Here is a 25,973-nt window from a genome sequence, read left to right on the forward strand (position 1 = left end):
AACATCTTATTTTATTATATGTATAGATTATAATTGAGTGTTTTGTTATTTTTTAAAATACAAAATGCCATTTTTTTTTTTTTTTTTTTAAATGGAGTTGATCACTATTGTTGTCTTCGTATATTTTACTCCTTCAAAAATAGTCAAGGAATGTAAACAGTCGTGACTCATCAATTCAATTTCTGACAAAAAAAAAAAAAAAAAAAAAAAAAAAAAAAAACAGGTGGGACAGGGGAGCGATGATGAAGCGTCACCGCAAAGATGTAAACCGTTTGTAGTTTGATTATTTAACGCCGTGGTAACAAGAGTTTAAATAGTAAACAAAAATAAAATTTACCTCCGTCACACATCTTTTTAAATTGTAGATCAAACAGCACGAAGTATTGCATAGCTGGATTAAAGTATAAAATTTGCACTTGCAAATGAAGTAGAAAATTAATTTTATTTTTAATTGCATTTGAAATAGGAAAAAATTAAGCCTACCGATTTACTCAAAGACTTTGTGTACGGAATACATATATGAATCATGAATGCATGCATTTAAAAGGCTTACGACTTCTTATTTTTAGGTTTAGTGTAAAGCCTAAAAGTTCTCGCTGAAAAATACTATCGTTTCATTCAACTTCCTCTGTAGAAAGAATAAACAATAAGTAAACAAGGGGTAAAAAACTGAGCAAAAAAGAGCGAAGGCCTTTTAGAATAAATATATTGATGTTCCAAAATAACCATCTCTACCGCTTTACAGATTTATCACCTAATACTTTTCATGGGAGATAAGCCTGTTTTAAATACTTTGTGTCTAAAGAAGAGAACTGGTTACTTTGTTGCAAAATTTCTGTTTTGAATGTAAGGTCGGGTTAAGGATCGCGCGCAGGCAACTCGCAAAGTGAACCTAACCTTACACCTTAACTCGACTCAGCTTCGAAGAGTTGCAAAATTCTTTAGCTCGCTTCTAGGCCACTTTAAAAGTTAAAAGATGATTTATAAGGGAATATTTTTGCTTTTAAGTGGAGAAAAGGGCTGAATCTTTTGAAATAATTTCTTTTTCAATCTCCAAATGCAGTTTTGCAGTCGTAAAAGATAAAAAAAATGATTTAGAAAGAAAAATGTTTTTTTAAACATTTTCTAGTAAGTCATTTACAGCACCGAAAGTTTTGGAATTGATAAGTGTGCCATTGCCAGTATAAATTTCAATAAAGTACGTGTATCAACTAATTACCAGCGCTCACATGATTTCAGTTAATCAAAAATCAAACAAATGAAATGACGCCAAGAATATAATATGGCGGCAAGGATTGATGACGACTAAGAGCAAAAAATGTCCAACTCATAATAGTATTCATAATATTTATACCTTCAATATTGATAAAATAATGAACAAAAAATACCATGTCGTACAAAATAAATAAATGAGCAGTTAAGAGAGAAAAACCGCTTTGGTGAATAATATATCTTTACTGAATGTTCCACTTCTCTAAATTTACTTCAACTGTTCGTTGAAAATAACTTTAAATAAATCAACTAAGAAATTAGTGCGTTCAATAAAATGGTAGCATAATGTGGCAGAGGCAAATTTTGAATTTAACTAAGCGAAGCCTAGACACAAAATTTTACATTGCACTCAGATTCTGATCCAACCTCCAAATTTACTACCTGTTTACAAAATGCTTCTTTTTTGATTGCATAAGCAAATTACGTAATCGTGGGATACGTTTTCAACTTGATCAAAGGTAGATCAAATCAAAACAATGTTACTTCCAGCCTGTTATAAAAGTTTTGCAATTACCTATTCATCGTTAAAAACATCTGATGCCTATTGTATATTTAGGAAAAATACAAACCTTGGGGGAGAAGAAAAACCTTGATTGCTGTAGGACCCAGACCTCTAAAACCCACCATTCCTGATTATTTTTTCGCTGTCCCATGGCCTTGTTATGCAGGGTTGCTGTGTTTACAAATTTACTCGCCAAAGCCGCGTCGAATGTTCCATCATTAGCTTTCGTTTCATACACACATGTACACCATGTTAATATGAATTCCAGGGCCTGATTACTGAATAGGCTAACCCTGGCCTAGGTCCCCCGATATTTAGGGGCCCCCAAACGGCTGAAATTACTTTAGTCTATGGCTAAAATTGTTTCAGCCAATGGTTGAAATTATAAAGTTTGAATACAAGAGGCCCCAAAAAAAGTATTTGGCCTAGGGCCCCCCGATATCTAAATAGGGCCCTGATGAATTATTCAGTTACAAAAATCGTCTTTTATATGTCTTCAGAGGAAGTTTTTTTTTTCTTGTCCTTTTGAACTTAAAAATGAGAATAATTACAATCTATAAATATAGGTAATTTTATTTTAAATTACTAATTTAGTAAATATCAAAACTGCGTAATTCTACGAAAATGTAAAATAGAAAGGATCTTTGAAAATTAAAGAGTGGGAAGCGATAAATATAAGCAATGGAATATTAGGAGAAACATAATGTATATGAAGAGCTGATTGTACGAAATACGGTTTGTCGAAGAAACATTTACACGACATTTCATTATTATTTTTCTGATAATGCTTAGTTTATTATGAGGGTTTTAGAAAATTCTCAAACTTCGTTAAAAAATCACTATTGACTCATGAATATGAATTCTGAAGAAGAAAAAAAGCTTTTGCACTTTTTTTTCCGTTAGAAGGTAAGCACTATTCAAGAGAAAATGAGATGTTTGTCGATAGATCTATCGAGCTAAATAGTGTTTAAGTTTTTTTCCTCAAACGGAAGATGAAATACGCCTTTATAAGTAGATAATTCTTATTTTCAGTCGAAATTTTAAGACAAAACAGCAAAATGCAATTGAATCAATAAAACAATCATGAAATTCCACTGAAACCGAAAATTACAGCAATGAAACTATCTAATTTTAATGCCGATTTCCTTTCCCCCCTTCATTTATGCTATCATCTTAAAAAGATGATAGCTCTTAAGTCGCCATGAGAAATGGAGTTTACAAATATATGTTTAGAGAAACTAGACGAATTTGATGGGGAGAAAAATGTACACATCATTTTTTCAGATAAAAGAACCACTCATTACGCAAAGAAAAGAAAAAATCCCCACATCTCTCACAAATTGCGTAAACACATCTCAATACTACACGATTTGCGGAATTAGTAGGATGTGAAAAGAGCAATATGGCAACCCTGTTCCAACTCGACTACCGCTATCCCTTCGCCGGGAGAAGTTTTCAAGGCTACAGCTCAAAAGGGGAATGCCCGAACTGGCGCAAGTCGCAGAACACGCGCCCTCTCTGATTGGCTGAGAACCTGGCGATTCGCGAGTAGCAGCGCGAGAGGCTAGGAGCCTTCTTCAAGGACATAACTAATCCTTTTTCAATTTTTCTCTCTCTCTTCAATTCTCTCTTTCCCTTTTATTATTATTTTTTTATGAATTTCATCCCCATTGTGCTGATTTCAAATTCCAGGTATTAACTGTGTTGAGTGTTTTTCAGCTGTATTATGTTTAGATTTCGCCGGAAAGTATTTTGCGAAAAGTGGTTTAAAAATTACATGTTTTAAAGTTCTACTGATTCGTTTCTTTCTTGGCGTACTAGTTCTCGAATAGCATTATGTTAACACTTTTTTTTTTTGTCCTTCTTGTACTTTCGTGAACTGTTCGCTGAAGGAAAAAAAATCAAAATAATATTTTCAGGATTTTGAAGTAGCATCATTAAACCTAAAAATGGTTTTTATGCCGCACAGCTTTTGATAGCAAACATATTTCTTTTCAATATATTTAAAATAAATTCTTTCGAGTTGAATTTTTTTTTTTTTTTCTGATCATTTCCCGCAGCCTTTTCAAAAATGCACTTCGAATAAGTTTTTTCTTTTGCAGTTTCACATAATCCAGTTTTAGATCTTTTAATTGCGATTGTTATCTCCTAAATTATTATTTTTTGTTTTCTTACAGACCAATTTGGGGGATTTATTAATTTATTTTTCAAACGGTTTATTTACTTTCTTAAAAAAGGTGTTATTGATTTTCAGCACATAGAGAAAGAATAAGCCCACATTGTTATATACTTTCACTGTCACATTTAAAATTTACTGCGAAGGTAGCAATGCTTGTCCCTTGTGCTTTCCTCCTTGCTTGGTACTCAAGCATAATTTTAACATTCCATGATAACAGATTAACAATAATTTTGTAAAATAAACTAAAAAAAAATAATAATAATAATTTGCTATATCATAAATAACTTCTCCATGAAAAACAAAAATTTCGACAGTTAATTATTACAGCACTATAACTTTTTAACTTTTTGAAGAACAAGAGAATTTCCTTTAGTACTTTCTTAACACATTTACACACTATTTCTAAGTGACACAAAAGTATCTGTAGCATTTCATGTAGTGCTCAAATTTCATTTTTAAACAAAATAAACTTTATAATTAAGAATCATAACTCGTGTATGCGCTAATTTCTGAACCGACGGAATACCTAATATGAGACGACGAACTTTTGTAAAATGCTCAAATATTCTCTAGTTGCCTAGATTTGTCTATAGGCTTTTTACAGAATGCATTGTGCTCCAAACTATGTTTTAAACACACATTAGTATCATTTTAATGCTTTATTAGACTAAATCTCTCTCTCATTTTTATTTATTTTTTAATAACGGATCAATCGAAATTTTCGACCGATCATCAACTGTTTTATTTTACTTCTAGTGAAATTTGCTTGAACTTCGGACTGGAGATTCTTTTTAGGAAGAGGAAGGAACTATCGCGTTTTTTTCCCAACTCAGTTCGCATTATTTACTGTTTTCGCGACCAGCTTACAAAAATACTCGATTTCTGGGGCATTGTTGAACCTCCTTGAACTCTGTTGGGACGAACCCCCCGACCCCTAAGGATTTGGAAATCTTAAGAAAAACTGCATTCACCCCTCAGCCTGAAGTGACCCCAAAAAGTGGGTCGGCGAACCCCTTTGTTTGTAGACCCAAAAAAATGAACCCTGACCTCAATATTGAAACATTCTATTGGGGTTGCGGAAACTCTTAAATATCACAACAAGTTGGGAATACTCTGATTTTTGTTAGGTGTAAGTTCACTTTATCGTCCATAAACAAGTCTTGAGCTCAATTTTTGTGTTGGGGTCTGTCATGGGTTTGCATTGAAACTAAACTTTACGACGACATTACGAGAAAACTAGCTCTAAATTGTAGGAATAATTGAAACATTAATGTTACGACTATATTTATGTGCTTTGTGCTTTTTTTTTTTTTTTTTCGAGTGTGTGTGCTTTGTTGTACAACAAGGTGGAACGCAACAAGGGGAATATCTCTTTTTCCAAACAATGCATAACTGAATTTTTAGTCAAGTGCTTTCCATACGATTAAAAGTGGTCTTAGTGAGCGGAGGTTTTTATTTATTTGTTTTATTAGTGTGGGTTTAAAAGGAGTAAAATTTGAAAGAAAAAGAACATTAGACAGAAAAATTGCTAGATTTTTTTTCCTCCAAGGTGTAAAAATACGGGGTAAAAATATATATTTTGAAGGAGGGTAATATACGAAAATAGATATGACCATTATATATAAGGATCCATCGTCATTTAAAATAATAATAATTTTCTAAGGGTGGAGATGAAAAATGCAGGGAAAGAAAGGATGTGTGTACATTTTAGTTTTTTTCAAAATATCTTTTTGAATGCTTGGTATTTTGAGTTTTAACAAAATAAATAACAATTAAATGTAATAATTTTTTTTATTTATTTATTTATTTATTTTTTTGAATTCCAACTAACATTTTGAACTTCGCGTTGAAAACATCATATTTTTGAGGCGTGTTCCAGACGAAAATTCGTTATTTTTACGTGTATGGGTTGAAATTGTAATTGATCATGGTGATTAAAGTAATTACGTGTGTTAGTCATTTTAAAATTGAAGCTTCTTTCTCCCTTTTTTTTCATGTAAATGTTGTATTTTCCAGATTTCTGGAAGCCATAAATGCAAAATTTCTCAAAAACTTTTCTTCTTATCTCAGATATAAAACTGCATAACATAATCACTTAATTATTTTTAATTAAAAAAAACAGCATTTTGATTATTCAACAAATGTAGCTAAGTATCTTGATTGCTTGAAACGGGGAAGGAAGGAAAAAAAAAAAAACTCGTGTGAAATATACTTTAGTATAGCACTTGTAATGTTGGAAATGCTAGAGACATTTTTTCAAAATATTGGCTATTTCTTATGTCTTGACTTTTATTTATAATGTAATTTTACTTTGAGTTTGAATTTCGGTATTCAAAATTAAAAAAAAAAAAAAATATATGATCGGTTAAAGGATGAAAGATACGTTTTGAAAAACTTTTTACCGCAGAAATACACATATAACTTATACAAAAACATACGAATAACCAAAATAATAATGGAAATATAATACTAAATAATTTCAAACCATAGCGATAGAATGTTTTCTCAGAACAGCGAACTGTCAGATATTTGTTCAAAAGCTTTTCAGTTTATTATGAAGAAAAAAAGAGAAAAACATTTGTAACTTTTTTTTAAATAATTTTTTGAAAGGTTTTTTAATTTTGAATTTCTATGCTCTGTAGTATAGCTAAGCTGATTTCCTGTTTCTGAAAGTTATCCTTTTGCAAAAAGTACCTAAAACATAAAAAATTAAAATCAATTATGAGTCGTGTGAAATAACTTAATCAATCGTTTGTGGACTTCAGCAAAATGCTAGTAAATAACGTTTGCGGAGGGAAAAAATACGAAAACTTTTGTTTTCAAGAGACAAAACTTGGTTGCTAACAGTTAAAAAAAAAAAAAACCTGGAACGAAGTTTAGAAGACGATAAATGAAAAATGTAGCAATAGAATGATTCTGTTTATCATTTGTTATTTAAAAAACTAATAATAATAACAGTACTAAGTCTCAAACGATTTTTTTTAATGAAAAAAAAATGATCCGAACGTCAAAAGTGAGAACCATAAGTAATCTTACTTGCTAAAAAAAAACTTCTTTTACTGTTTTATTTCATTGATCTACATATTTTAATAATTTTAACACTTCGTCACGTGTATATTACAAATTACTTTTCCAGCGCCCGAACTCGTTTTCGAAATGGTTTCCATTCCATCAAGTTATCGCATCCAATTTCAACAACAAGCACCATATCCAGAGCAATGATTCCGACCTTTTTCTCTTTTTTACAATTGATCTTTTCAATGACCCAAGGTGTGCTGTGTAATACTCATCCAATGCACTCGATTCCCTTTCCGCTGGTGTTTATTATATAACGTTTAGCATGACCTACTAAATTCTGCATGTTGTATTCCAGCAACAAAAATATGAATGATTTTTTTGCTTCCCTCTCCTGTGGGGTGGGGATTTGACCTGAATTTTAAAAGATAGGGGATGCTCTCGTGAAGGGGGGGGGGGGAAGCTTGGTAGTGTATTTTTCGTGGATAGGGTACTTTTTGCAAGGGGGCCTTCATTGTTGTTCTTTTGCTTTTCGCAAAGTTGTTTACGATAAGTGGAATTTGACGCGTCGCTGATAAAAAATGCAGGCTGATGCGTTGTGAAAGACTTACGAATACAGTACGTGAAGTATTAAAACTTTATGGCTAACGCGGTTGTTAAAACTATTTACGAATTCTTCTAGGACTATAAGAATAAGTGGCGAGGAAAATGATAGTCGCATAAATTGCTGCGTTGTATAAATATTTCTGAAAGTGATAGATTGGAACACTGGTACAATGAAGTTTAGTTGACACTGAACAGACTCCCCCATTGAAAAAGTTATTTTTCTTTAAACGCAATTACTGTGTGAATATATTATAATGCACTTTTCTTCAAAAGAAATTCCGAGTAAGAATAGTATTTATTTTTTGGAATAAAGTCATACCTTTTCTCTCATTGAAACCGAAATAAGATAGTACATATTTTCATTCATCATATTTTTGCGTATACTACTTATGTTTTAACCCAGAATTATGAAGCAATAATGAATGGAAATAAGGTTGAAGAAGCTGCATGATTCTTAATTTTGTGAGGCGTAAAATTTACACTCGATCATGAATTATTCTCTCACCGAGGCTAGTGAAGTTGTAGTCTTAGAGCGCATGATTTTGAGAAACGCACCTAGTTTACACTATTTTGAATGGTTTTTTCAATATGTTCATCGCAGATGTTTGGTCCCCAAGTAGAGCGATTAGGGGCCATTCATTAATTACGTAAGGATCCAGAGGGGAAGGGGTTGGGGAAAATATAACTATAAAATAAATATAAATATAATATAAACTATTTAAGGAGTCAATACGAATTATAGTTCAAAGTACATTCAAATTATTGAGGCTGCTCAAATTGAATCTATACCATTTGCACGCTCCCCCCCCCCTCCAGGAAAGTTTTTGAATTAGAGAAATAATTGTATTTAATATATTTGGAGATGTTTTTTGCTATTTTTCGATATATTATGCTCTAAATTATAAACTTTGCCCCCCCCCCCCCAAGAATATATCGATATATCGAAAATATCGATATTTGGAGAGCGATATATCGCGTTATTAAAAATTCTGATATCGCCCAGTCCTAGTCTAGATTCCAACTTATTAGTAAATACTATTTCTTTACACAAAAAGGTTTCATTTAAGTAATAATAGTGAACTTAATAACGATTCCAGTGATGTAAAATTCGTTACTTTATTATTTTGAAAAACGAAATGGAATCTTACGTAAGAATAGGGCGAGGGTGGGGGGGGGGGCAAAATTGCCAAAATCACCCTTACGTAATTAATGAATGGTCCCTACGACTGATTCGAAACTACATAATTTTGAACAATGCAACATTTTTATTTTAAATAGCTTCACATTCTTTCGAGATTTTTAACTGTTCTTTTTTTGTTAGCACAATTACCTCTGGATGCATGATATTGAATGGAGAAACCTTCATTTTCCAAAATCTCCCCCCCCCCCCTCCTCCCCAAGCAAATGCTAGTTTGAACAATTCTTACCCTGATGCTTAAGGGTGACTTGCTACTCCAATATTGCGAAACGCAAATAATACTCTACCAATTACTATTGCCTATTCTTTATAGAGCATAGACGATTTTCAATTTCATATTTTTACTAATGCACCATTTTCCCTGCCTCGAAAGCTAATAATTTTCTCTCTAATTTTACGTTAGCTAAACCGTCGTGTAACTGCTCATTTAAAAATTATTTTATTCATTGTTTTTCTTATACTTCCGATAGAAATAATGAATCTTTCAACTTTAAGTACTCTATCCTTTGTCGCTTGGTTTCATTTGAAGTCAACTTAATGAATCGATTTATTAAAACACGCTTCTACCGCAACTGGTTCGTTAAAAACATGAATTTATTCTAATACAGAATATAGCAAATTTTGCCGATTTTAAATTTAGACGTTCAGTGCAGTGGACTATAGGTTGTAACACTTCTACCAATTAACTACATAAACTACAGGTATTTTTAATCTACACGCAATAGCAGATGGGTATGAAACCCTCAATTTAATTATTTTAATGTAATATAGCGATCTTTAAACCCTCACTGAAATTAAAGCTGCTATTAAGATTTCCACACATACATTGATTTCCATATTTCTTTTTCCTAAACTGGTACTAAATCAAGAACGTTCTAATGACAGCATTCCGTAAGACACAATAAAGATAACTCAAGTCTATTCATTTTAAACGTATCGAAGAAAGACAGCTTTAATTTCGGGAATAATTTCATGAAGAAAAAAGAAGTCAAGAATCAGTCGGGACTAATACTTCGATATTTTTTGTCAGGTTTTGAAATTTGCCTTTTCGACAGCATTGCTGTTTTGAAAATGATTTTTCGGAGAGGATTCCTTCAGATTCAGGTTAAGATAGTCGAGAGAGGGGGAGAGCTTACCCCCCCCCCCCCCCAATTTAGAGACATTACCAATATTAATATGTCAATATGTATAACGTCTAAGGTGTTATGGGAAAAAAAGCTTTTGAAAATTCTCGTTGTGACAGTGAAGAATGTGTGTGAATCGGAAGTATAAGAAAAACCTGAGGAGTACAGATAGTTGTCGTTGCTTTATGTTAAACGACATATTTTATCTAGACTTAGAGTTCAGTCATTAAGGTCGTCGATAGAGTGATTTTTGGTTTATGTCAGCCACCCAAACCGAAACTGTATGCACGACCCTTTTCACCGAGAAATGAGAACGCTACTAGAAGCTCTATTTTGAGAAGTTGCTCAGAAAAGCAGGAAGAATGTGCACGTAAATCGACTTCTTTTTCCCGCATAACGTCGTAAAAGGGGGACAGGGGAAGCAAGTTCGTATGACCTTTACCTTCCCAAATAACTTAACCAAAATGTTTCCTCTCTAGCCCAGAACCCCCTGAAAATATTCCCTTTCAGGGGCACTTTCCGATCCCCGTCGTCCCCTTTACCCTTGGGGTCTGAGGGGCTAACAACCTCTTTTGGTACCGAGTCGTAGGAAAAAAAGTACCAGCTTGAAATGGGACGATCATAAAAGCGTACCCCGTTATAGGAGGGAGAGACGCACTACTGTCATTAAAACGCGTCTCACAGGTGCTCCATGAGAGAGTTTTGGAGGAAGGGTACGACAAGGTTAAGGGTAAAAGGACGAACTCATACTCCAGATAGTGTTAAGGGGGTTATCTGGGGATGAGGACAAAGAGAGTGCCTTCTCTTTTGTGCCCCAGCTGTCCCTGAATGCTATTTTTTTAGCTTGATGTTATATTTGATATCATTTTGATGTAATCTTCTTCAATGTCTAGAAACCTAAAAAGAAGCGGCACTAAAATTTTTTAGAACATTTTTCTTTGGACATATTTTTGTGCTGCATTTTTCTGCATAAATAATTTTTAAGCAGATAAAATAACGAATGGTTCTAGAGACTACGAATGTACTGAAATGTAGAGTATTTTCTAACGTGTAATGAATTAGTTTTAAAAAAATTTGCAGTTCTCTCTCTCTCTTTTTGAAACCAAAAAGGAAAAGAGGACGAAGCAGAATGCATTGCTTAAAATTGAAATAAATAACTTTAAAATATAGTTCCGTTTCTAACTTCCTCGGAAATTGATTGTCCTTTCCATCATGTTTTGATTAACTAAGTTGACAGCTTTCGCATGCATCTAAGTGTACATTCCCATTTAGGTTATCTTCGTTAACCCTTAATTCAAGGGTGTCCACCGGGGGGGGGGGGGTCATAGCGCAGGCTGCGATATTAAATTTTTTTCACGTAGGGTTATTTTGAGGGGTATTTTTTACTTTTTAAGGAGGCTTTTGCTCTTGGAGGGGGTCTTCGCTATATTTAGGGCGGGTGCGCCCTTGCCTTAGGGGGGCACCCCTACTTATTTGATGAAGTGGGGGTGTCTCACATCCCAGAGGAATTGAACTTCAGCATTCAAACGCTTTCTAATGTTTACACATATGATTTTACATGTGTGTGTACGTCATTTACCGAACTGTTTTTTATAGTTGTATTTAAATAGATTTTTAAAAAAAAATCACTGGAAGTTTTCCTACTTTAATTTGCCAAATTTTGTGGAGTCCACGAGAAACGTAATGTTGGGGTTAAATATTGCCGTGGGAAGATAAAGCACAGTATCTGCAGAAATGAGTTTTGAGATGTTCGAAAAGAAACACATTTTGGATTGCGTACTAATAATAGGAAAATGTTAGAATTCAGCTTTTGTGTGTGTGTGTGTGTGTGCTTTATTTTCAACGGAAACCAAATGAGCAAGCATGTACAGTAAAACTAAAGCCCAATAGGTGACAAAAATGCAAAAAAGAAAGAAAAAATGGCAGATACTGCGCTTTACTTTCCCACGGCAGAATACACCCCACCGCATCATTTCTTCCAAAACAATAAGCCCACTAGCTAAGGGGTCTTGATTCTTAACTGAAAATTAGCAACAATCAACTGCAATTTTCTCTCAAAACTCGATCTAGTTGAACTTTTTTTTTCTTGTAACTACATATTTTACTCCCCGAATTGCAGCACCAATCTGCCCTTTTTTAAAGCAATTTCACAAGCATTTTTATGAAAGCAGTTCCGTAAATGGTCAACGGTCTTCCAACCCTCAAGGCTCAAGCCATTCAGTCTGTTGAACTTTTTATTTACCATGCTAGATGTTGTACCCATGACGCGGTCAATGAAGACGTGTAATCGAAAGTGATCTATCGCCATCATGAAATTCCTGAACTTTTCTGACAATTTGGGCACATTCGTTCCTGATAGGGCCTCAAGTGTCGAAAGCCTAAGATCATTATCCACAAGAACTGGTCTTCCTGGGCGGCATTAATCTTCGATTTCAAAATCATCTTCAGACATTTTTGTACCTTAGAAAAAGCTTCCGATTTCTTCACAGTTCCTTTACCTTTGGTATATATGAAAAAAAAAAAAAAAGTTGCGTTCTCGATTGCTTCAGAAGATGTATGGGCTTAGCTAAATCGTGTTCTCGAACCATTTTTCCTCACCGAAAGACAAATTAATTAAAAGCATCGTCAAATCTTACTTTTGAAAGTATGGGATTCTAGAATTTTTTTTTTTTTTTTTTTCGAAATATTGGTTCTGGAACGTCAGATATGTTAGAAAGAGTAATGAATGATATTGCTACATACTTAAACTCGAACTCTTACAAGGGAAAAATGATGCGATGCTCACATTTTAGTGAAAAATTAAAAAAATTAATCGTAACTAAAACCATAAACTAACTTCTTATCTATTTATTTTATAAAAAAAATCAACAAATTGCAATAACAGAAATTTTTATTGTAGTATGCCTCTAACGCTAAAACAAAGACTTTTACACTCAATATTACGTTTTTTCATGCACGAACCCGTAACGTGACAAATCGGCAATTCCTTGATATGTAAAGCGGGATAGTTATTTATATATATATATATATATATATATTTTTTTCTATTTCCAGGATGTATACGATTTACTCTGCCTGAACATTTTCTTGATGTTTATTGCTTAAGATTCTGTGTTAGTAAATTAAATATTATTACTTATTGATGAGTTTTTGTTATTTTTGATTTCAGGTTCCCTTCCTCCTAGCCCGGCTGACAGTGGTGTATCCGATGTGGATAGCAGTAGCAGTCATCTAAGTAATGAAGAAACCAAGCCACGACACCTCAGTGTTCAAGGTAACGCAATATTTTTGTAGACTTAAATAATTTTAAAGGAAAGCAAATAATATTACAATTTCCACCCAAAATCAGAAAATTCCATGCGACTTAAAAATAAAATAAATAATAATAAACCTTGGTCACTAATCCTTTCAGAAAAATAATGTTTCTGAAGTCATATTACTCCAAATTTTCCAACAAGCAAAATAATTTGTCTGGGGATAAATATTTTTTTGTACACATATTGACGGTCTCTATTTTCACAACGTATATACTACTACAAAGCAATTCATTTTGAATTATTTTACTGGAAAGGAAATAATGCAAAAAATAAATAAATAAATAAAATTTCATCTGACACTTATCTACAAACGTATCATCTCATAGTTTTTATTTCTACACTCCTGTTTGTGAAAATTCCAACACCACGAAGGACTTACGCGAGTGAGATGAAAATTGCATTAAATGTAAAGTAGGGCATTATATGCAAATTATTAGAATTGCAGACCGGTAGCTCATGCGTATGCTGAGCAGCGCCCTCTGAACGGCGGATCGAACCGAATATAAATAGACGGCTGTAGCGAGGCGTCTATGCTTATCGGTGGTTATATGCTAGAGTAAACGTTAACTGAATCTTTATTATGCCTCTTCGACGAAAGAAAGCGAAATTTGAGCAAAGTTCGGAGATTGAACGGGGCAGAATCGTCGGCCTTCGTGAAGTTGGATTGTCTTATCGTGCAGCAGCCGCTCGTGTGTAGCGTAACAGCAGCACAATCATGCGTGTTTGGAAGTAGTGGACGGACGAGGGTCGGACAGCTCGGAAATCCAGGAGTGTACCCCAAAATGTAACGTCAGCTCGCGATGACAGACACCTGGTGCGTATGGCGCTGACGGACCGCACAGCTTCTTCTAGACAATTGGCAGCACAGTGGTCAACAGCTACTGGTGTTTCATTGTGTGCTTCATCAATTCGGAGACGTCTGCTGCAGCGTAGGCTGCGCAAAAGGATTCCTTTATACAGGATTCCTCTCACGCAAAATCATCGGCGCCTGCGGCTACAATGGGCCAATGTGCATAGGAGCTGTTGTGCTGATTGGCAGCAGGTCGTCTTTTCTGACGAATCCCGCTTCAAATTGCGGCACCATGATGACCAAATTCGTCTCAGGTGCTATGACGGTGAATGGCACGTTCCGAAGTGCATTACCGAACGCCACAGTGGACGAACATCCGGAGTTATGGTCTGGGGGGACGATCACAATTGCTACGAATTGTGGGCAATTTGAGCAGCACCCCATACATAAACGAAGTTTTACAGCCCCAAGCTATTCCTTTCTTGCAAGGATTGCCAGGGGCAGTATTCCAGCAGGATAATGCCCGCCCACATGTCGCCAGGACTGTCAAATCCTACCTTGATTCGCAGCAGGTACAGCTTGTTCCTTGGCCTGCATATTCCCCGGATATGTCACCGATTGAAAATGTAAAGGGATTTCGTTGGGCGGCGTCTCGCTCGTGATCCTCATCCTGTTGCTTCGACAGACGAACTTTGGTTGCGCATTAGGGTGGAACGAAAATGACCTTAAATTTTTTTTTCAATTTTTTTGGTTTGCCGTAGGGGGGAAAAGTTGTCATTTACGTTTAAAAAGAAGCAGAATAAATTTCATTGCTTTACTACAACATCTTTAGGTGCCGCAACGAGCTTAAAGTTTGATAATTACCGAAATTTCCATTTAACAATGAAATTCCTTTTTATGCTTTCCTACTGTATATAACGGCACAAAATATGGCAGTGAATATATTTTTTAAGCATTACATTTGGAAAAAAATACTAATTAAAAAATACAGTTTAAAAAAAATCATAATCTTTACTAATAATAAAGCTGAAAGTCTGTCTGGGATCTAGATCTATGTCTGGATCTCTGTGACGCGCAATAGCGCCTAGTCCGTTCGGGCGATTTTCATGAAATTTGGCAAAAAGTTAGTTTGTAGCATGGGGGGGGGGGGGGGTGCACCTCGAAGCGATTTTTCGAAAATTCGATTTTGTTCTTTTTCTATTCCTTTTTTCCTGCGTTTTTACGAAACTTACTTTGCTCTTGCGGCACCTCAATACATAGTCCGAACAACAAAAAAAAGTTATTGTGAGACCTGTTGAGTATAAAAATTGCTTTTCGACAGCATTTGAAGCATAAATATAAATTTGAAATTTTTTTAAAAAAATTTAAAATGTAGCAAAAATTGCAATTTTGCAAAACGTTATGCTCTTTGCGGCACCTCAAGACGTGCGTCAATATTTTTCATATTTTTTTTACATCTTGTTTGCATAAAAAGACAACTTTTCCGCACTACGGCAAATTGAAAATCAAAAACTTTTTTTTTCGTTCCACCCTATTGCGCATACAAACAATATGGAATACTCTTCCGCAGGCAGATATTCAAACTTTGTTTCACTGCATGCCGAGTCGTGTAGCAGCTCTTATTGCGGCGCGTGGTGACCACACAAAATACTTATTTCTATCTGTTTTTATTGTTTGTTTGGTTTAAAAATGTAATCATTTATTTGTACCATTACCACTCAACTGTGTATCAAATCTCATTCAACTATGATGATTCCTTCATGGTGTTGCAATTTTCACGAACAGGAATGTATGTAATAAAACGAGGTAATAAATTTTCCTTCATTTAAGACCGTATTGTAGTGCTTCTAAAACGTCTCGCATTTAATAGTCAATAAAGGATGTTGTCAGTTATGTCATTTTCGGATCTTGAGTTCTTTTTATTATTATCGGTTGCACTTGCGTCTGAGTGGATTTTTAGAGAATGTGTTTCATGGTTTGGCGCATTTTCGAGTGTGCAAGAAACCGGGAAATCCAAGCATCGTTTCCGCGGGCGCTCAATTCAAGAGAGCAGTGGGGCACCGGCTCAAAATGCTGTCAGCTGTGACGTCATTATTACGCCCACGCTGCTTGAGTAAGGATTTGCAGAATTCTGCATCGATTAAGGATGAATAAATCTTCCCTGAAAATCTGCCAGCTTTGCCAGAGAAGAAAAGATGAAGTTCGTTTTTTCCATTCACATGATTTTGCTGTTGGCTCGATGTCGTAACCATTTCAAAAAAAGTAAAGCAACTGCAGGAAGTGTTTTTTGTATTGGAACTGGAATATTATTTTAGTTGTTGGCAACTGTTTAATCAACAGTGTGGTTGTGACGAAGAAATTACGTGCCACTGAATGTTGGTGAATCTTTTTGTTCTTAAAAATGTGCTTCGAATACTAATTGGATGTATGAAACCAAGAAATATATGTACTTTTAGAGATTGCTCTTAGTATTAAAAAACAGGATTATGAATTTTTTAAAAGATAAAAAAGAACGTATTTGGTCACAGAAGAGTCTACTCATTGTCATGGTGAACGGGAACGCAGCAAAGTGCCATTTTTTACAAATATTTTCAGACTCTTTTCAATTTGAAATTATATTTTTAGAACGGATCGGTAGACCATAATGTACATTACTTATGTTGAATATTAACGTACAGTATATTGCGATCTCTAGTTTATTGTAATGCTAGAATGTTTGGTTTTTTTCTGTAGGATTTTCAATTTTGATTAAAACAAATGCCCCTCCTTCGTCTCCATTCGAATACTAATATTCTCGTTGAGCAAACACAATCTTTAAAATTTGTAACTTGTTTTACATTATCTGGAAAAATAACCACAACTATCAACACAAATACTAATAGTCATGACAATAAAACGGCACTTTTAGTCATGATAGAATTTTTTTCCTTTCAAAACCTATCATTTGTTTTCCAACATACGGCATCCATTACCTTTTATTCAACCACCAACTATCGGGTATACAAAATACTTTTCACCATTCCTCCATCGCGTTATAGTATACTTTCATCTACAGTGAGATGTTTATTTTCTAGAACCGTGTTTTTATTGCCAGATCAAGACTTTATATTGCACGCGATTTTTTTCCCTTGACTTTTTATTCCTTTTAAATAATATCATTTACGATTCCAGCAACAATTTCATGAGCCCTCCCCCCCCCTGAATTTGAACCCCCCCCCCCCCCCCCGATTTATATCTTAATAAACATGTCATTTTAGTCTTATCCCTCCTGGAATTGTTGACATCTTTTTGAACTAGATGCTTTGTCAAGAGATTCGTTTCAACGTCAACAGTACCGTTTTAAACAGTCGTGTCCCTTCGATATTGCAGCCACCCCAGCTGCTAGGATCCTTTTCTGATCTCAAGCTCTATTCTTTACAATCGACCTTCAAGCGGTTTCCTGGCCCCCTTTAGGCACCTTTTGAACGCTTAGATGACCACTGGATTTACTGTTAGAAAGACCCCCTTTCCAGACCCTCTCTTATTGTACACGGTACTTATTTTTGTAAATTTCAGTGCGGTTACCCGCTGGTACAACCGGAAGTTAACGGTCAAGTGACCACGATTTTCGTCAGGTCCTGACCTAGATTTTGTATATTTAATGGCTGAGAACTCCATTATGGTTTCATCATAAATATGTTTTTCACCTCTTAGAAACTTTTGTCGACATGGCGCGCTGAAAGTTCCCTCGCATTGATGAAATTGCATTTTAAAAGACAGTTTTAACCAAAAAACATATAAGTAACATTACATGATGTGGAATTGCTTCAAGGAAGTTTTACAAGTTTTTCATGCAAATTTAATTTCTCAATTATAAATGATATTAAACTGGTGTGGCGAGAAACTTTTATAATGGCAGGGGACAGAATGACCCCTTACATGAAGTGCTAAGACGATAATACATGGGTGACTCCCATCCCACCCCTCTGCTCCTCCAATGATATCAAATTCTGTATGCTTTCCAGTAGTTTTTTCTATTATTAAAGTGAGTTGTTTTCTTGTAGTATATATAATTTAAATTATGTTCGAAAGTATTACGTGTTATCTTTAACAAATGCATAGTTTTTACAGCCCTTACAATTTTTCGAACTTTTTTTAACATTTCATTTATTGAAATAAGCACATATTTCTTCATCTTTATCATTATTTTTTTTATAAAGAAAATTCAATTTATTTTTTTATACTGTGCAACATTTTAAAATATATATTAGGGGACCAAGGGCGGTGGCGCACCACCTCAAATGGTACCTACCCCCGCCCCTCATAAAAGTAAAAAAACTCAAATTTTCACCCAAATTTTTTAATGGTGCTGAATGTGCCATGGACCCCCCCCCCCCCTCTTGCGGGGGTACCCCTGAATAGATTGAAATTTAATGTGTATCTGCTCAACATTTTTACGTGATAATATTTTCAATTTACTTATCATTATTCCTTTTGCCATAGTGGCTCCAGCCAGGACTCCCGAGTCCCCCAGTCCCAGTAGCTTGTCTTATGCTACTTCCTATGGACATGCGAATCAGTCACACCTACAACAGCAGTACAATAATCGACTGCATCAAACATGTAAGTACCAGAAATTTCACGTCATTTCAATAACATTATAAACAGAAGGCCTAACATTGTTATTACCCCAATATCAAAAGCTACAGCTAAGGGGGTGGGGAGGGGGGGAATACTTCACCAGAAGAACCACAACCTAAAAAATTGAAAAATACCAATCAAAGCGTCCTAAACATTCAGTTTCCAAATTTTTTTTCTTTTTTTTTAATCAAAAAAAAAAAAATAATAATAATAAAAAAAATAAATTATAGGGTAGTCCTCTAAGAACAGTGAAAGAAGGAGCTATATTTGTGCTGTAGATAAAAGGTCCTTTTTTTTGACATCGGAGCATTTCCATTCTGCGTTGGCGTTCTGTGGAGATAAAGGCTCTGTTTATTTGTAAGTTTAGCAGAAGGAAGAAGTTCTCAAGTAAATTGTAAGTGGAGGTAGTTAGCCCCATCTTCAAGTGATGAATGCTCAGCCATAAATCAGTTTAACTTCCTGTCCTAAGAGTAAAATTAGATTGAAGGTCTTCTCGCGTTTTCTGTTATCAGTACGGTATGTTTGAGTGATTTTTGATGACTAATCATTTTACTAGATTCAAAATATTTTCCGCTCCTTTATTTCCGTTATAGCGTAAATCTTTAACTCAGTTGTCGTGCTTACCGTAGGGCTAATGTACGACTTCCGCTGCGTTCTAAGATTATTTATAGGAGAACAAGTGCAATTCCATTGATGGAATAGTTTTGAATGTTTTTGGTGTTCAGCATTTGTATTCCAAATCACGACTTCTTTTTACATCGAAGTGAATATTCACTGTCTGCAAGGATTTCCGTTAAATGTATTGAAGAAAGCTATGTTTGCTACTAACATCTAGAAAATAATTCGACTATATAGATTATTATTAGAAATTATATTTACTAGTCTTACTAGTAATTTAGTAGGTAATAGATTTCCAGGCAACTAATAATTTCTAAAGAACTAAACATTAAACACTTAAATATTACATTTTTATCTAACGGTAATTGATGTACTGCTACTTAGTGTTACGATTAAGCTTCTTTGTAAGTAAAAATTTTTCAATGTAGATGTACAGAACTGTGAGAGAGCACGATAGCAAGAGAATACTTAATACAGCTGTGCATGGAAAAGATTTTAGGGGTACACGGAAAAGTAAACAATGTCATTCTTAGTAATAAAGTTTGTTTTTTCCACAAGTTACTATTTAATAGAATTTGAAATAAAATGTAATAAATCACTGATCTCCTTTTAGATGTTATGTCTAGAGGTACCTATAACTCCTTTACAAGCGTATTTTTACGCTTTTTATCTTCAATAAAAGTTATGATCGTGGAAAACAGAGCAAAAAAAAAAAAAAAAAAACAAGTAATCAGTTTAAAATATTACATTTGCATGTTTTTCAATTATTTAAATTCAAAATGTCAACGAAGGTTAAAAAACCAACACAGCTACTTCGCATCTTTCTTTTCTTTCCCTCTCTCTCCCTCTTTTTTTTTTTTTTTTTTGAATCTCATCATTAGAAATTTAGTTTATGAAACTCATTACTTATGTTCTTTACTGTTTTCGTATATTTCATTCCTCCAAAATGAATTTTACTCGTCTGAAAAATGTCCATGAGTATTTTCAGGCTCTAAAAAATATCTTTATCAATATCATCATTTCATATCATCGTTTCTCTGCTGAACTGTGCTTGTCGCGTCAAGCAGTCTGTTCTTTTCAAGTACTAAATAATTATTACTTTTACTAAAAATAAAACATCAAAAGAGACTAACGGGAATCAAAATACAGAAGGAAAAAGATCCATCATTTTTTCTGCAACTGAAGTGTCATCGGAATAACTTAGTTTTATCCTTCAGTGGCCCAGTGGTTGGAAAAACTACATTTTTTTCGTAGCGAACAACAACTACAACTACTTTGTTACTAATGTAGTTAACTACAACTACAACTACTTTTTTCAAAATGCAGCAACTACAAACTACTTTTGAAATCTAGTCGCTACTTCGCTACTTTCCAAAAAATAAGTAAATACAAAGCATACACAATAGTTGTCCCTCAAAAAATGAAAATCAATTTTTCAAGTCGCATACACTCTTGTATTTTTCCTCTTGTGTCAAAACAATCGTGAAAAAAAGTTTTATATAATTTGCACAACGGCAACCCGTGCCGACTTGCACTTGAAAGTGTAAAACAGTACTTGTACGCTAGGTCAAATCGAAAAAAAAACTTTTTTTAGAAACTCGAAATTTCTGTAGATAAAACGTCGCCCCTGTACAAAACACCCCACATGTACCACAAGAACATTTATTCAAATTAAAAAAAATTTAGATATGCCACACTTGATCTAAAATTTATAATTGTATTTAAAAAATTGATTTTTTTTTTCAGTTATCTTTCAAAAAATTACATATAAATTTAAATAGAATATCAAGTTCAAAAATTACTGGCGAACACATTTACAGATCAACAATTACAAACGAATAGTAAAAAAATAATACATTTTAAATGAAAAATTTAGCTTAACCTGGAAAAAATCCATATCTTTGAGTACTATGTGGGAGATTTAAAAATTGCAAGAAAACAGAAATTTCTATTTAACTCTAATTACCTACTTTTCTACTTTACTGTTTGTATTTTTCAGCTTAATAATTTCGTAAAACCTTACATATCTGAAAATATGTATCAAAAACTTAATTTTTTGAAGAAAATTATAAATGTTAAGCCACGTGTGAGATATCTAAATGGTTTTTAATTTGAATAAATATTTTTGTGGTGCATATGTTCAAATTATATGATTTTTTTTTTTTTTTTTTTTTGACGTAGAAGGATAAAATATAAGAGAGTGTCCGACTTGAAAAATCAACTTTCGATTTTATGGGGCACCCTAATACACAAACATACCGTAAGAGGATTGAACAAAAAAATATTGATAAATTAGCTCATCAGAAGACACTAAGAAAAATGTCCGTTATCATACTCTCATACACTGTAATGCTCGCATTTATTGTAAGTCCTAAAGAACAGTTTAATTTCATCCTTTTCTATAACAGTTTCAGTAGCTTCTCTTTATTTGGTGAATACTGTCGAAAATTTAAATCTCGCTAAAATATTTTTATTTTTCAATCTTCGGTCTGTTCATATAAAATTCATCAAATTTTCAACTCGCGAAATCACCGATATCTTCATTTTCGAGAAAATAAGTGCTTTTTTTCAATATAAATATTGGTGAAATATGAAAATTACGACGACAAACAAACTAATGGCGTCGAACAGATAGAACGTATGGCTTCAAAATGAAATGCCTGAGGTCAGCTCGTATTTTTATGAGTCTTATTTCTCATTGCATCCGCTGATGTACTTGAGTAAAATTTGAGACAGTCAAATTCGTTTAAACCTTGATTTTTTTTTTTTCAGTTCATTTAAAAGTACTTTCCAGAAATCGCTACAAACTACTATTTTTCTGTAGTTAACTACTCACTACATTATTTTTTTTTAAAAGTAGTGCGCTACACTACAAACTACTCAAAAATGTAACTACTACTTGTAGCGCGCTACTTCCAACCACTGGTCTGGCCAATTGTTTGTTTTCTAGATTGCCCGTGAATGTTGCAACCGACTTTCTCCCTTCCGCTATTCGCTGCCTGGATTTAGGTGACACAGACTCGATCATGCGAGGCATCACTTTATGGAAGAGCAGTGTAGCTACCTTTTTATTCCGAATTATTTCATTTGAAAAGGCACGCACCACTATGCCATCATGTTCTTCCTTTTCGGAAGGAATTTTTTTTTTCTATTCCAAATACAAAAGTAGCTGGATACTGTTTATTCCTTTCCGGCTAAACCTGGAGGGGAGAATAATCTGTTTTCGAAGCATAATCTGCTCGGACGAGGATGTGGTGTTCATTCCATTTTTTATGCGTTATTCCAGACAGGATATATACATTGCATTAAGCAATGTTCTTTTTTATCTATTTACTCTCACTTTTAGGTTGCACTGATTTGTGTCATTCAAACACTGTCGTTTCATTCTTTTAGGCTGGTGTGTATACATTGGCCGATTGGTCCCCTTTCAAAAATTGACCAAAAAAAAAAAAAAATCAGGGAAAGGATGTTTTAGCAATAATAAAACAGAAACTGAAGTGACACATTGCGTATGAAAATAACATGCTTGCTTTAAAAAGTTAAGCATTGACTGAGTTTTAACTTTTTTTTTTTTTTGTATTTTTTATGTAAAAATGCAAATATTTGTTTCAGCGTTTAATGTATTTCTCGATAATGCCAATGTGAAAAAGTTAGAAGTCAGTTTTTAACAATAAAAATGTTTGCATTTGAATAGTTATAGCTTTAATGTTTTAAAAATCAATTTAAAATGCTTTAGAAATGCATTTTTGAAATTTTGAATTTAAAAGTATGTGCTATTTTGATTTATAAGCTTTTATTTTATTTTTTATTTATAATGGGAAGAGGGAGTTTCAAATACTTTCTTTTTATGAAATGAAATTAACAAAACTTAAGCCTATTCGTGTTTCTTAATTGAGTAAATTGAGTTTTTAAAAGATTTTTCGGTGCCCGTCTTGATACTTAGTTTAATCCAAATTTTATGTTGCTAAGGAAAAGAGAGAAGAGATAGAGAAAGATTTTTCCACAACATCATTTTTTTTACAACTCTTTAATACCATTCTTTTAGTTGCCGAAATTAAATCTAAAACTTAAAAAAATACTTGTTCTGTTTTTCAACAGTTAAGCGAAAATTAAAAAAGCATTCAAAACTACACATTAACTAACTAAACTAAACATGCGCATTCATTCAACGTTTGAACAAACTTCTTTAATTTTTCTAAGCTTTAGCAAAAACAAAATCATCGCAGTATTGACAAGTTATTGAATTCATTTTAATTTAAAATGTAGTCGAGATAGAAAAATTTAAAAAATGTGTGCATCAAGACTTAGTCTCAATGTTAAGTTCCTTCACCAACACAATACGTTATTTTTTTAAAGAAAGAGAAATAATATTTGTGATACGAAACTAAATGTCTTTGTTAATCTTGTAGTATAAATTTTCAACGAGCAGATGTTTTTCTTTACTATCTGACTCTGAATCACTCTAATGTTCCTTGCTAACATCACGCGGTTTTATCTCTAGCAACTGTGTAGATGTGGATTTTTTTTTTTCTTCCTGCCTTTTTTTAGAATAACTTCCTCATTCATAAATCAAGGACAATTGAAGAAGCACTTTTAAATAAATACAGAGAAAGACGAAATCTTTGCACAAAACGCTTCTAAACCAATACGATGAAAGTGAACATAGTTTAACACATAATTTTACGTTACTTTATTGTAATTATGCCTAAGAACTGAACATGAAATAACTTTTTAAGTGGAAAATACTCATATTTATTTGATTGTTTTGAATCTAAAATAGTAATAATAGTTATGGTACAAATCACAATAAAAATATTGAAATGATTTCTTAATAAATTCAAGAGTAAAAAGTTTGAAATATTGTTCAAATCATTTATTTTACTAAATCTTTAAGTAAGTCTGAGATCGTAGAACAAAACTAATTTTACTAATTTTAATTCGCTAAAAGCATGACTAAAGTTTTCGGAGCAATCAAGTAGCAAAACTCTGCTTATTTCAGATCTCTTTCTTATCAATTTTATTTACAGCTTTAATTATGCTATGCCATTTATCATGCTTTTGCACGAAGTTTTCGACGTTTTTTACAAAGAAAAAAAAAAGCGATCAAGTGATTTCTTAGTAGGGCATAAAACAGCAATTACAAAACACTGGTTCGTAAAAAAAAAAAAAAAAAATTAACGTTGCCTATGCGTGTACGTTATATTAGTTGCAAAGAATATGACTTCATTATGCGCTTCTAACCAAAAAAAAAAAAAAAGAGACCATTTTTGTTGCTAATTAAATATATCTCGAATACTTAATTGTAATTTATGATGCTGTAATATTTTGTTGCAGTCCATTCCCATATTTTTTTCTATTTCTCTTTCATAAAGTTCGTACATACCCAATTACCTTTCTGTTAATTAAAGAAACTCAAGAATAATGAAAGAATCTCTAAATTAATGAAAAACAAAAAAATGTATATTGAAAAATAGTAACATAAAGGTATTAATAGTAAAATAAAAGTTTTATCTCATTTAAGTTTAAAATGACGCAAATCTCAAAAGGATTTAAAATCTCGTGATTAGCAGTTTCAATTTTAAATACTATAACTGATGAATGATTATTCGCATAATCTAAGATTTAAGATTATACCCTTTCTAAAGCTCCTTATTGTGTTATTTTTAATGATGCTAAAACGAAGAAATTTCACAATGAACCTTTCGTATTATTTTTTTCTAAAACATTTATTATAACTAATCAGTCAATGTGAAACTATTTTTTGTCTTCTAAATTCATACATGAGTTTATTTTTGTAAGATACAAAACTATAAAATGCTAAACTATTATTATTTCTGCTCATTAAAGAACTTAACAAAAGAGCACTGTATGCGCTACATCATCTCTATGTAGGATACTAATTTGAGTCACTTTTTCTCCTGCTGTTTGTTAGTTAGACAACTTTTCTTTTCGCTGACTTATAACCGAATTTTAAATAAAAGTTTTAGTGCGTATTTTATCATTTCAATTGCAATTCTCGTTAGGAGCTTGTTAAAGTGTTTTTAGTTTACCAGTCTAATCATCATAATATCCAAGATGTATGAAAAGGAAAGCGAAGACGCAGAGGGAAAGTTCTATTTTTTTTTTTAACCTCTCTTTTACTTTGGAATAGCGTACCTTTTTTCCGGGAACATAGGTAAGCTCGAAGGATAAAAAAAAAAAAATTATTTTGGAACGTGCCAGGGGAAAAAGCAAAGCGCTGTGCTAGAAAGATGGGGGCAGAATAAGCTGCCAAATTCTTGGCAAGGATTGGCTGTCGGTTTTTGTGATGTCATCAAATGCGAAACAAGTTTGCAAACTGAATCAGGTACGGAAATTGGATTTGGCGTGTTTTCGCTTTTGCTTCGAGCTGACATCTTGGTGTAATATGTAGTAGTTTTTTTAAATAAGTTATAAAAATAATTAACTTTTAAAACTTGAAGAAAAAAAAGTACGACTGTTTCCACGAAGTACTTTATGTTAATTCCTTTTTTTTCCCTTTATTTTTTATTTCCTTGTTTTTTTTATAATTTTCTACTGCACGAATTGTTTCCAATTACTTAAGGTTTTCGTTCAAATTTGAGTAAGAGCATGATGTCAAGCCATTGGAATATAGCTTCTGTGCATACTCTACCTCCAAGGATGATCCTTAGTGGCTTAGGTTAGCAAGGACTCCACAAATATCGGCAACCAGGTAGACATGGCAGGAGGGAG

General features: G+C 33.3%; 1 protein-coding gene across 1 annotated transcript in view; it reads left to right on the forward strand.

Moving 5' to 3' along the window:
- Positions 1-25,973, forward strand: part of LOC129218720 (ecdysone-induced protein 74EF-like) — a 113,291-nt gene that overhangs the window by 60,399 nt on the left and 26,919 nt on the right. Inside the window, exons 3-4 of the mRNA XM_054853043.1 lie at positions 13,066-13,170; positions 18,486-18,605. Coding sequence (XP_054709018.1) covers positions 13,066-13,170; positions 18,486-18,605 — 225 coding nt within the window. The remainder of the gene's footprint in view (positions 1-13,065; positions 13,171-18,485; positions 18,606-25,973) is intronic.

Source organism: Uloborus diversus, chromosome 3 (genome assembly GCF_026930045.1).
Source record: "Uloborus diversus isolate 005 chromosome 3, Udiv.v.3.1, whole genome shotgun sequence".
In the NCBI taxonomy this organism is placed as follows: domain Eukaryota; kingdom Metazoa; phylum Arthropoda; class Arachnida; order Araneae; family Uloboridae; genus Uloborus; species Uloborus diversus.